Source organism: Ovis canadensis, chromosome 1 (genome assembly GCF_042477335.2).
Source record: "Ovis canadensis isolate MfBH-ARS-UI-01 breed Bighorn chromosome 1, ARS-UI_OviCan_v2, whole genome shotgun sequence".
Taxonomy (NCBI): Eukaryota; Metazoa; Chordata; class Mammalia; order Artiodactyla; family Bovidae; genus Ovis; species Ovis canadensis.
Genome location: NC_091245.1, coordinates 35674061 through 35687306, shown reverse-complemented (window position 1 = coordinate 35687306; position 13246 = coordinate 35674061). Strand labels below are relative to the sequence as shown.

Genomic DNA, 13246 nt, shown 5'->3' with positions numbered 1-13246 from the left:
AAGCCAAATGGGATGTACAGCCTTCGCAGCAGTCATCCCTCTGGTAAACATATCACTGCATTGGTGTCATCATCTTTGACCCGTCAGATTATTCATTCCCAGAGTTGGCAGAATGGATTTCTTTCCAATTCCTCTCTTGTTTCACCTTATTGTGATAACATTAATAGAAGCAGTGATTTCTCTTACGAGGAGGAGACTTCACTTACTGTAAGATGTGCAGGTGTGGGACCACACAGGGAGGAACACTGACACATTGAAGGAAGGTGGTGAAGATGCTGGAGTGCCATGAGGAATGACTGTTGGAATCAGAAAAGTTTAACCTAAAAGGAAAAGATTAATGGGGAGATATGAGAATTAGAGAGATTCAGTTATTGTTTCTGTTATTGGTACAAACATTCGTTGAAAATTGCTATGTGCCCTTTCCTACTCACATAATTCATAATTCCGTCTTCAGAGGTGAATATTGTTATATCTGTTTTGTGGAACAGGAATCTGAAGCACAGAAAGGTTTATTAACTTGCTCAAGTCATACAAATAGTGAATGGTGTCGCTAATATTGGAACCCAAGGCTGTTTGCCAGTGTAATAATAGATTCTGCCTAATTATGGGTGTAAAAAATTAGTTGTCTTTTTTGTCCACCAAAGCTAACAAAAGCTTCCAGCACTAGGGGCAGTGATATTCCAGTAATAAATCTCTGCCTCATGAGACAGCCAAAAGGAAAGATATTTCTCCTAGGGTAGTCTCTCCTTCACGTTCTCTTTAGGATGAAGCCCCGTGTGTTGTGGCAGCTAAGAACCACCTGAATAAATCAATAATCACTGTGCTTTCTAGCATAAGGGCAATGCTGCTTCAAGTTTCCATGAAGAAAACCTTATCTACAGCACCCTGGACCTCTTCTTTGCTGGAACAGAGACAACGTCAACCACCTTGCGCTGGGGTCTGCTCTACATGGCCCTGTACCCTGAAATCCAAGGTGAGCATGTCAGTGGGTGGGCCTCGGCTGGGTCAGAATGGGGCCTCCTCAAGAATATACAATGGGGCAAAGAAGGTGTCTTCAATAAGTGCTTTTGGGAAAACTGGACAGCTGCGTGTAAAAGAATGACATTACAACACTTCCTAACACCATACACAAAGGTAAACCCAAAATATGTTAAAGACCTAGATGTAAGACCAGAAACTGTAAAACTCTTAGAAGAAAACATAGGCACCATACACAAAGGTAAACCCAAAATATGTTAAAGACCTAAATGTAAGACCAGAAACTATAAAACTCTTAGAAGAAAACATAGGCAGAGCACTCTATGACATAAATCACAAGATCCTCTATGACACACCTCCTAGAATAATGGAAATCAAAACAAAAATTAAAAAGTGGGACCTAATTAAACTTAAAAGCTTTTGTACAGGAAGGAAACTATAAACAAGGTGAAAAAGACAACCCTCAGGGTGGGAAAAAATAATAGCAAATGAAACAACTGACAAAAGATTAATTTTAAAACTATATAAGCAGCTCATACAAATCAATAACAGAAAAGCAAAAACCCAATCAAAAAGTTGGCAAAAGACCTAAACAGACATTTTTCCAAAGAAGACATACAGATGGCTAACAAATACATGAAAAGATGGTCACCATCACTCATTATTAGAGACATACAAATCAAAACTATAATGAAATATCACCTCACAGAATGGTCAGAATGATATCACCTATCATCTGGTCAGAATGGCCCTCATTGAAAAATCTACAAACTATAAAAGCTGGAGAGGGTGTAGAGAAAAGGGAACCCTCTGTGCTGTTGGTGGGAATGTAAACTGATACAACCACTATGGAGAACAGTATGGACATTCCTTAAAAAACTAGGAATAAAACCACCATATGACCCAAAAAGCAGTCCCATCACTAGGCATATACCCTAAGGAAACCAAAATTGAACAAGACACACGTACACCAGGGTTCATTGCTGTTATATTTACAACAGCTAGGACATGGAAGCAACCTAGATGTCCATCAACAGATGAATGGATAAAGAACCTGTGATACATATATACAATAAAATATTACTCAACCATAAACAGGAATGCATCTGAGTCAGTCCTAACGAGGTGGATGAACCTAGAGCCTATTATACAGAGTGAAATAAGTCAGAAAGAGAAAAATATAGTATACTAATGCATATATATGGACTCTGGAAAGATGGTTCTGATGAACCTATTTGGAGAGCAGCAGTGGAGACAGACATTGAGAACAGATTATGGGTGTGGCTGGGAGCGGAGGAAGGAGAGGGTGGGAGATATGGAGAGGGTAACATGGAAATATAGAATACCATATGAAAATAGATACCCAGTGGGAATTTGCGGCATGACGCAGGAAACTCAAACTGGGGCTCGGTAACAACCTAGATGGGAGGGAGGTGGGAGGGATGTTCAGGTGCAGGGGGACATGGGTAAACCTATGGCTAATTCATGTTGATGTTTGGTAGATACCAATACAATACTATAAAGCAAATTATCCTTCAATTGAAAATAAATATTTTTTTAAAGAAAAAAAGAACGGGGCCTCCTGGAACACTGTCCAAAAGAAGGGCCAGAGGATAGCATGGCAGGATGGAGAGATAGGTAGGACAGGTGGACTTGAGAACGGGTGCCTTCTTCAGTTTTCTGCCAGAATTGGGATGGGTCCACATAACACAGATATAACAGAGAGCCCCTGCCCTCAGCAAACTCACTGTCCAGTGGGGAAGACTGAAGTCCACTGACATTGTGGCGGGTTCCAGGAAGGGGCTCCATTCCACTCACATATGAAATCTGGCAGCAGCCTCCCCTCCTTCTCAAGTAGTGTCTCCCAGCACCTGCGGACACTGCTCACAGACCTTAGTCTGGTACGTCATGTGCTCTGCTGTGCCTCTTTTCTACCTGTCCAGCCTGCATAGGGGCTTCAGTAAGTCACAGGTCATTTAATTTCACTGTCCTTATTTGTGCCTTTGGACCATCACACCTGCTGTTCCCTAGAAGAATAATCAAGCATATATTTCCCTAATTTCTCTATACAGTAAACCCTTAGCTATGCTTGAAGAGTCTACTCAACATAGCCTCCAAGTGTTTCTCCACACTTCTGGGAAAATACTAGCATTTCCTTTCTTTAAAGATGATCTAATGAACCTCCATTAGTTTGTTTATAACATGTTATTTATACATCTTCCCCAGAGACTGTAGTCCTTTCAAGGACAGTGACTGTTAGAATCATTTTTCATTTTCTAGCCACCTCCTCCCCCAAAAGAGTTTAAGCACATGTAGGATAGAAACTATTGTGATACATTTTTGCAAACTGTGGGTAAAAGTTTATTAATAGGAGATAGAGTCAATTTAGTAAATCAAGACCAACTTTTTGCCCTAAATTAAAAAAAATTAGTAAAATCAGAGTGCTTTCTGTGTACTGAGGATAATGCTTTTTCATGAAACTTTCTTTCCTTAAATATATGAATAAATGTTTTATTCATGTGTGTATATTTTTTTATGTGTCCTGAGTCATGCACTTGTAAAATGCACTTATTTGTGAATTATGGGCTTTCCTGATGGCTCAGTGGTAAAGAATCCTCCTGCAAATGCAGGAGACACAAATTCTATCTGTGGGTTGGGAAGATCCCCTGGAGAAGGAAATGGCAACACACTCCAGTATTCTTGCCTGAGCAATTCCGTGTACCAAAGAGCCTGGTGGGCTACGGTCCATGGAGTCACAAGAGTCAGACAGGATTTAGCAACTAAACAACTGTGAATTACAGGGTTTTCTTTAAGTTTAAAAGCCACCTAATTAGGATATAGTTATAGCTTCCCTATAAAAGGTTCCAAAATAATAATGTCTTAAGATGGCATAAAAGTGGATATAACCCAGCGTCTATCAGTGGATGAGTCGATAAGCAAAATGTGGAATGCAATGAAATATTCATCCTTAAACATGAAGCATTTGACACATGCTAGAACATGGTGAACCTTAAGGACATTATGCTAAACTCAGTAATCCAATCAAAATGAACAAACTATATGATTCTGTTCATCTGAGGTATCTGGAACAGTTGAACTCATAGAAAGCGAAAGTGAAATGGTGGTTGTTAGACCCCATGGTTAGAGCCTGGAGTTAGTGCAAATAGGAGTTCTGGTTCAGTGAGAATAGTTTTGGCTTTGCAAGACAAATTTTCTGGAGATTGGTTGTATAACAATGCGAATATACTTAACATTATTAAACCACACACTTTAAAGTGGCTAAGATAAGTAAGTTATATATCACGTGTATTTTTACCACAATTTAAAACGTTTCTAAATGTTCAGTAAAAAAAGAAAGTTTATTTTTCTCTCAAGTCAGAAACTGTAAGCTAGACTCTGCAGAACACTTTGGGTCTAAACTGCTTCCTGTGTGTTGCTCTGTTGTTTCTAGAACGGCACCCTTGTTGGGACTCACAGAAGGCTCACCTCTGTGGCTGCCCTTCCACCAGCAGGAAGGGGAGGAGCAGGAAGCATGTGCCTTTCCTTTTAGGGCATGTTCCAAGTATTGAACATTCCCTCTACTTACACTCTCTTGGCCAAAACTTAGTCACAAGGGGATCTGGGAAATGTAATCTTTAGCTGAGGAACCAGGAATCCAGATCAAATATTTATTATTCTAGAAAAAGAGGAAAACAAATATTGGGGCATAATTAACAGGGTTTTATTGTTGTTGGCTTCCCTAAATCAGTTCATGTAAATCTAAAAATTCCTAAAGGTGAAACTTGATTCATCCTCACTAATAAGAAGACGAACCAGAGGCTCAAAGAGCTCCAGGAACTCGCAGCAGGACTATTACTGAGCAAGAATTTGCCACCAGATCTGTCTCACACCAAGGCCCAGTTCCCACTCACATACCTCCCTGAGGAGGTTGTCCAGAGACTCTACTATAGCTCTGGTCGTTTTGTTATTGTTGTTCAATCGCTGAGCCATGTCCAAGTCTTTGCAACCCATAGATTGTAGCACACCAGACTTCCCTGTCCCTCACTATTACTGGAGTTTGCTCAAACTCACTTCCATTGAGTCAACGATGCCATCTAACCATCTCATCCTCTGTCACTCACTTCTCTTCCTGCCCTCAATCTTTCCCAGCATCGGGGTCTTTTCTGTGAGTCAGCTCTTTGCATCAAGTGACCAAAAGACTTGAGCTTAAGCATCAGTCCTTCCAATGAATATTCAGGGTTGATTTCATCCAGCCCAGCATTTCGCATAATGTACTCTGAATATAAGTTAAATAAGGAGGGTGATGCTATACAGCCTTGATGTATTCCTTTAGCATTTTTGATCCTGGTTATTCCATTCCTTAGCTTAACTGGCCTCTAGGAAATTTATAGAAAAATAGAATGATGAAATCTCCTGTGCTTTTCCAGAGAAAGTCCAAGCTGAAATCGATAAGGTGCTTGGCAAGTCACGACCACCAAGCACAGCCACTCGCGAGTCCATGCCCTACACCAACGCTGTCATCCACGAGGTGCAGCGGATGGGGAACATCATCCCTCTGAACGTGCCCCGGGAGGTAACAGTGGACACCATCCTGGCTGGATACCACCTGCCCAAGGTAATTAGGGGCTCACACCAACAGCCTCAGATCTCCAAGCTCATATCTGTAAACTGTGGGAATATCTCAATTGGAAAAACATTCTTATCCTAGAGAGTTACTTACATGGGAAGAGAAATATATTATGCCTGATGAAATACTAGTTTTGCTCCTTAAGTGTGAGCTTAGAAAAAACAGGATGTTAACAGGTGTTTTAGAGGAGAGGGGGGATTCCTAGGTCAGCTGTGATTAGGCAAAACCAGGCTTTTCTTTGCTATGAGGTTTCTCAGTGTTTTACTATGTGGCGTGAGTGGTAAATCTATGTGGGGATACAGAAAGCAGCAGTTCCCAGTCTCAGACTTTGTCAGGAGGTCCTTTCCTTTGCCTTGGGAGTGCTTCTCACAAGACAGAGACCTACTGGACCTGTTTCAGACCGTTGTGCTTTGCAGTGCTGGAATGTTGAAAAATGAGGGATTTTGAGACCGCCTGAACCAACATCACATTCATTCTGGTGTTTCTAACATACTGTCACCACAGGTGTTTTTCTGTCTTTGACTTACAGACCCTTGATGGGACTGCCTCACAAGGGAAAGCAATCCAAATATATACAGTATTAAATATCAGAATAGGAGAGAAAGGAGGAACCAACTCTTTTTAAGCAGTGATTATGTACTGCGAACTATATGTTATTTCAAAATGTCTGAATCGGTCCTTAGAATAATTCCATTCTCTCATTTTATAAATCTGAAAGCCGGAGCTTGGAGAGTAAGTAATCTTGCATAAGATCTCTCAGCTACAGTGACAAGAGTTGGATTCCAGAAACGGAACTGTTCTGATTCCCAGGCTCATCTTTTGTTGTACTACACCATGTTCTTTCCACAGGAGTTGCTCTCCTTGGATTTTAAAAGAGTCTCCCTGAAATATTTCTCAGTGGGTCCCCATTAAATTCCCTGTCCTCCCAAAGGAAATTCTGCTCTCACTCGGCCCACCACAGAGATCTCAGATGACAGCTCTCCTGTGCCCCCTAGTGTCTTCTCTGTACACTGCACATTTACGGTTCTTCCCTTTCTTGCAACTTTGGTGAGCCTCTGTGGATCCATTCTAGTTTGTCTAAATTGCTCTGTGTGTGTTGTACCTGGGGACAATCTCAAGGCAAAGCCAGAGGAAATTCTACATTGTCCACCCTTAGTCACCAGCCCAGCAGAACCAGGAATAGCAGCTATTCCTGCAATGATTGCCTTACTATATTAGTTTGGTGCAATTATAATTGCTGTTTTGGACTGTGAATTTTAAATCATTGTAACTAGGCTTTAAGAAAAGGCAGAGGAACCAGAGATCAAATTGCCAACATCCACTGGATCATTGAAAAAGCAAGAGAGTTCCAAGATCATGGCATCCCATCCCATCACTTCATGGCAAATAGATGGAGAAACAGTGGAAACAGTGGCAGACTTTATTTTGGGGGGCTCCAAAAATCACTGTAAACATCTATTTCTGCTTTATTCACTATGACAAAGCCTTTGACTGTGTAGATCACAATAAACTGTGGAAAATTCTGAAAGAGACAGGAATCCCAGACCACCTGATCTGCCTCTTGAGAAATCTGTGTGCAGGTCAGGAAGTAACAGTTAGAATTGGACATGGAACAACAGACTGGTTCCAAATAGGAAAAGGAGTACGTCAAGGCTGTGTATTGTCACCCTGCTTATTTAATTAATATGCAGAGTACATCATGAGAAACGCTAGGCTGGATGAAGCACAAGCTAGAATCAAGATTGCCAGAGAAATATCAATAACCTCAGATATGCAGATGATACCACCCTTATGGCAGAAAGTGAAGAAGAACTAAAGAGCCTCTTAATGAAAGTGAAAGAGAAGAATGAAAAAGTAGGCTTAAAACTCAACATTCAAAAGACAAAAGATCATGGCATCCCATCCCATCACTTCATGGCAAATAGATGTAGAAACAGTGGAAACAGTGGCAGACTTTATTTTGGGGGGCTCCAAAATCACTGTAGATGGTGACTGCAGCCATGAAGTTAAAAGACACTTATTCCTTGGAAGAAAAGTTATGACCAACCTAGGCAGCATATTAAAAAACAGAGACTTTACTTTCCCAACAAAGGTCTGTGTAGTCAAGGCTATGGTTTTTCCAGTAGTCATGTATGGATGTGAGAGTTGGACTATAAGGAAAGCTGAGCACCAAAAAATTGATGCTTTTGAACTGTGGTATTGGAGGAGACTCTTGAGAGTCCCTTGGACTGCAAGGAGACCCAACTAGTCTATCCTAAAGGAAATCAGTCCTGAAGATTCATTGGAAGGACTGATGTTGAAGCTGAAACTCTAATACTTTGCCCACCTGATGTGAAAAACTGACTCATTTGAAAAGATCCTGATGCTGGGAAAGATTGAAGGCAGGAGGAGAAGGGGAAGCAGAGAATGAGATGCTTGGATGGCATCACCAACTCAATGGACATGAGTTTGGGTAAACTCCGGGAGTTGGTGATGGACAGGGAGGCCTGGCGTGCTGCAGTCCATGGGGTCGCAAAGAGTTGGACACAACTGAGTGAATGAACTGAACTGAAGTGAACTAGGCTCAAACATCTTTATTAATCAAAGAGGGAACCCTTACAATCAACACATTTTTGCCAGTGAGAAATAAGGTTGCTTATTCCTGTAGTGTAAGAATCTGTCCTTCAGGACTCTTGGCAAGCATTTCTGCCTCTTACTGGTTATGGAAGCATTTCCCTGCAAAAAGTTATCAAGATGCTTGAGGAAGTGGTCATCGGTTGGCTACCAAGGTCGGGTGAATATGGTGGAGGAAGCGAAACTTTGTAGCCCAATTCATTCAACTTTTGAAGTATGCAACATGCAGTCAGTTATTGTCATGGAGAAGAATTGGGCCCATTCTGTTGACTAATCCCAGCTGCAGACATTGCAGTTTTCGGTGCATCTCATTGATTTGCTGAGCATACTTCTCAAATGTAATGGTTTTGCTGGAATTCAGAAGGCTGTAGTGGATCAGACCAGCAGCAGACCACCAGTGACTGACCTTTTTTCAGTGCAAATTTGGCTTTGGGAAATGCTTTGGAGCTTCTTCTAGATCCAGCCACTGAGCTGGTCATCACCTGTTGTCATATAAAACCCATTTTTTGTCGCATATCACCATTCAGTCAAGAAATGGTTCTTTGTTGTGTAGAGTAAGCAAAGATGACACTTCAAAACGATGATTTTTTTGTTTGCGGTCTACTCGTGAGGTACCTATTTATCCAGCTTTTCACCTTTCCAATTTGCTTCAAGTGACCGTAGAATGGTTGACGCTGAGTTCTTCAGCAACTTCTCTTCTAGTTGTAAGAGGATCAGCTTCGATGATTGCTCTCCAACAGTCGTCTACTTCCAATGGCCAGCCACTATACTGCCCATCTTCAAGACTCTCTCGTCTCCTTTGCAAAACCTCTTGAACCACCACTGCACTGTATATTCATTAGCAGTTCCTGGACCAAATGCATTGTTGATGCTGCAAGTTGTCTCTGCTGCTTTATGACCCATTCTGACCCATAAGAAAATTGCTCACATTTGCTTTTTGTCTAACATTATTTCCATAGTCTAAAATAAATATAAAATACACAGCAAGTAATAAGTCATTAGCAAAAAAAAAAAAACATAAAGCAAGAAATGTGCATGAAAATGATGTATAACATAACCACATTTAAGAATGTATTCCAAAATCAAAGGGCAAAATTTAGTAGTGCAAAACCACAATTACTTTTGCACCAACCTAATATTTTCTTGCTAATTGATCATTTGTGGTTGAAGGCTGGTGGTGGTGGTTTAGTTGATAAGTCCTGTTTGACTCTTGCTGAGGTCTATATTATTTCTCAAGTGATCTTTGCATTTTTATAGCAATTCATTTAACTCCAGGAAACTATCCCAGATCAGTAGATTTGTTCTGACATTGATTATTAATGATGACTTAAAAAATCATCCTGGGAATTAAGAGATCCCATTGGCTATGTTGTAGAGGCTAGGGGTCATACCTTTGATGTCAAATGTCCTAATTCAAATCATTTTTCTACCTCCTTCCACCCTGTGACTCTGGGCATCTTATTCCACCTCCCAGAGCTTTAAAATCTTTATCCGTGGGAATGCATTTAAATCCATTTCACAGATGGATATGTAATAAGGCCATGCATGTAGAATATTTAACCTTGTGCTTACTATAGAAAGTTCTCAAAATAGCACTTATTATTCTTTATTAATTCATCAGATATTCATTAAGCACCTAAAATGTTTAAACCTCAGAGAACAACTAAGAGGAAAATAATCATGCAAGTTTAAAAGTACAACTGTGATCACTATCTAAAGGAAAAAATCACTGGTTTCTAGGAAGATGCAGGCTGGCTGCAATGAGGAGTGGGAGCAGGAGTGGGCAGAGAGGACTTCCCAAAGGAAGTGATCTTTGAGCAGAGGATTAAAGGGTGGTTAAGAGTTAACTCAGTGACAAAATGAGAAGGAAGGACATTTCAGACAAAGGTGAACAGCATGTAAAAAGGCACAGAAATGAGTGGGGAAATGTGGCATGTTTGAGAAACTGAAAGAAGCTTGATGTAGTGGGAGTGCAGGCAGGAGGGTGACTCAGACAGGGAGCAGATGTGTCCTTCATCTAAGAGTGATGGGAGCTATTGAAGGGTATCTGTCATGTTCCAGGTGTGTTGGGTAGACGGGAGTGGAATGATTAAATCTTATTCAAAGCTAACTCTGCTTTCATCATGTGGAGCACATTGAAGGGGAAAAGAGAATATGGGCAAAGGCAAGGCTATTACTGGCAGATAGCCAAGCGAGGCAGAGAAGGCAATTCCATTCCGGTACTCTTGCCTGGAAAATCCCATGGGTGGAGGAGCCTGGTGGGCTGCAGTCCATGGGGTGGCTAAGAGTCAGACACGACTGAGCGACTTCACTTTCACCTTTCACTTTCATGCATTGGAGAAGGAAATGGCAACCCACTCCAGTGTTCTTGCCTGGAGAATCCCAGGGATGGGGGAGCCTGGTGAGCTGCCATCTCTGGGGTCGCACAGAGTCATACACAACTGAAGCGAGGCGGTGGCCTGAATCAGGTGGCAGTGGTGGACACAAAATGGAATAACAGGATCAAGAGAAATTTCAAGTAAAGTTGACCAAAAGAAGGGTTGGTTGAAGGAAGAATGGGGGAAAGGGAGGCACTATGGAAGGCACTAGGTTTCTTGCTCTGTGTCTGGAAGAACAGTGGTTCCTTTTGCTGGGTGACCTCATTCTATTATTAAACCCTCTGTATAACAGACTAGACATTGGAAGGAAGCAAATGGGAGATGTCTCACTATTCTCTTGTTGATGTATATGTGTTCCCTCCCAAGTTCTACACTGACAAGTCCCTGCAGAGATCCATTCTGCACTAACAGCAGTCACACTTCCCAGGTCAAATTCCCAGCAGACAATCCCAGTCCCTCACTGTAAGCTGTCCCATGGCAAAGAGCTGGGTCCTAGGGGCTGGCCTCAGAAGGTGGTGGGTCAGGGAGGCTGAGGGAGTTCAGGGTGCTGCCAGCTTGGTGTGGAGTCCCGGGGGGACTGCCACCCCTCTGCACACGTATGTTGTGCGGGTCAATCCCTGCCTGAGTCTCTTCTGCCTTCTCCAGGGCACCATGGTCCTGACCAACCTGACTGCACTGCACAGGGACCCTGCAGAGTGGGCCACCCCTGACACGTTCAATCCGGAGCATTTTCTAGAGAATGGACAGTTTAAGAAAAGGGAAGCCTTTCTGCCTTTTTCAATAGGTGAGTAGCGAGAAATATGAGTGTGGGAACCCAGAGTCCCTCTCTCAGCCCTTCCCTCCTCTTCTCCCTGGTGTTTTGCTTTAGTTGGCATGTCTCCAGGTTCAACAGGAAAATAAAAACTCACCCTAAAAGTTGAGAATTTTTATTCAGGGCCTTACAGAAGACTATATCCCAGGAAGATGGCTTCTCAGATAGCTCTTGGGGACTGTTTCCAAAAGGTAGGGAAAGAACCAGGGTAGGTAGGAGTTCTTGCGGGAAAAGAGAAAAAAAAAAAAAAAACATGTAATCAAACATCATAAGATTTTGCTAGACACACACAAAAAGACCAGACATTTCAAGTTAATGATTTTAGTGCCTTTCTTTTTATGGGAAGATGCAAGAGTCTGGGCTCAGTGAAATTATTCCTTTCAGTCCAGTTCAGTTCAGTCACTCAGTCATGTCTTGACTCTTTGTGACCCCATGAATCGCAGCACGCCAGGCCTCCCTGTCCATCACCAGCTCCCAGAGTTCACTCAGACTCACGTCCATCGAGTCCGTGATGCCATCCAGCCATCTCATCCTCTGTCGTCCCCTTCTCCTCCTGCCCCCAACCCCTCCCAGCATCAGAGTCTTTTCCAGTGAGTCAACTCTTCGCATGAGGTGGCCAAAGTATTGGAGTTTCAGCTTTAGCATCAGTCCTTTATATGCATCCTAACACTCTAGCCAGTATCCTCTTTTTCTCCATCCTGAATTCCACTCAGAGCACAGCACTAGGGGCAGCTGCAGTGACTGATGGCTTTGTGGAGGGCAGCAGAATGGCTGGCAACAGTGTTCAGTCCACACCGTAGAGTGCCCTCCAGAGTGACTCTCTCTTGCTGTTGGCTGCACCTCAGGATTCCCCGGGTGCAGCATCCCCAGGACTCATGCCTTTACTTCCTAAGCCCTGGCCAGACTCTGATGGAGACTTCAGCATCACATTGTGCTGGCCCCAGAATGCTGAAACAAGAGCTCAGACCCTTCCTGTCGCCCAGAGAGGAGGTTGAATACTTGCCTTCCTTACAGAGTTTTCAGTGTTCAAAGATCTTTTTAGGGCAACCCATTCACACAGAACTAGAGTCAGTTGCTAGGAGAGGATGGGGAAGGGGCAAGGAAAGCGGCTCCTTGCTTCTCATTATGGGCATTACAAGTGACTCTAAGTGCCGTAGGCTTAACTAAATGGGATTCTACTCTATCACTGGTCCCTAAGAAGTCCTTTTACTGTCTTAAATTCTAATAACTCTTTAAATAACTAGTCAATACATTTACATGGTATACAATTTGAAAGGTATGAAAGAAGGTGCAGTGAAAACTCCCGGGTTTCCAAGCCAGCCAGTTCCAAAAGAGTATTTTAATTTATAACATTGTAAAATGAGTGAGAAAAATTTTAGTATATTTCACATATTAAGTTAGGTATGTTGCAGAGATCATTTCAACTAAATTTCCAGTTTCTTAATTCTGTAAGTATTTCCTGGGTATCTGTTATGTATCAGACATTCAGCCCTGAGGATATGATAATGAATGAAGTAAAAAAAAAAAAAAAAAACTCTTAAAAAGTGTGTGTTCCAATTCTGTAAAGCAAGTATCCTTCAATTAAAAAATAAATTTAATTGTCATAAAAAGTGAAAAAGCATGTGTTCTAGTGTAACCTTACAAAGTTCAAATTCTGTTCACCACCTTTAGGGATATGGAAGGAAACTGGAGCTTAGTAGGGTCAACTACTGTGCCTGCAGTCATAAAAAAGCTCACAAGACAGAGCTAGAACTCAGTGGTGACCAAGTTTATCAAATACTAAAGCCTGTGTTCTTCCTAGCAGCGTCTCCCTCCAAAACAGTAACTAAATATTACAGT

General features: G+C 42.0%; 1 protein-coding gene across 5 annotated transcripts in view; it reads left to right on the top strand.

Annotated features, from left to right (window-relative positions):
* The window catches only part of LOC138442076 (cytochrome P450 2J2-like), a 67074-nt gene that overhangs the window by 19822 nt on the left and 34006 nt on the right, over nt 1–13246 (top strand). For 3 of the 5 annotated variants that reach the window (XR_011257538.1, XM_069592935.1, XM_069592941.1), the window contains exons 6-8: nt 832–973; nt 5406–5593; nt 11242–11380. Coding sequence is in view for 4 of the 5 variants with exons in the window: in XM_069592935.1 (XP_069449036.1) it covers nt 832–973; nt 5406–5593; nt 11242–11380 (469 nt within the window). In the remaining variant the exon portion in view is untranslated. The remainder of the gene's footprint in view (nt 1–831; nt 974–5405; nt 5594–11241; nt 11381–13246) is intronic. The other 2 variants (XM_069592947.1, XM_069592956.1) reach the window with 1 other exon arrangement.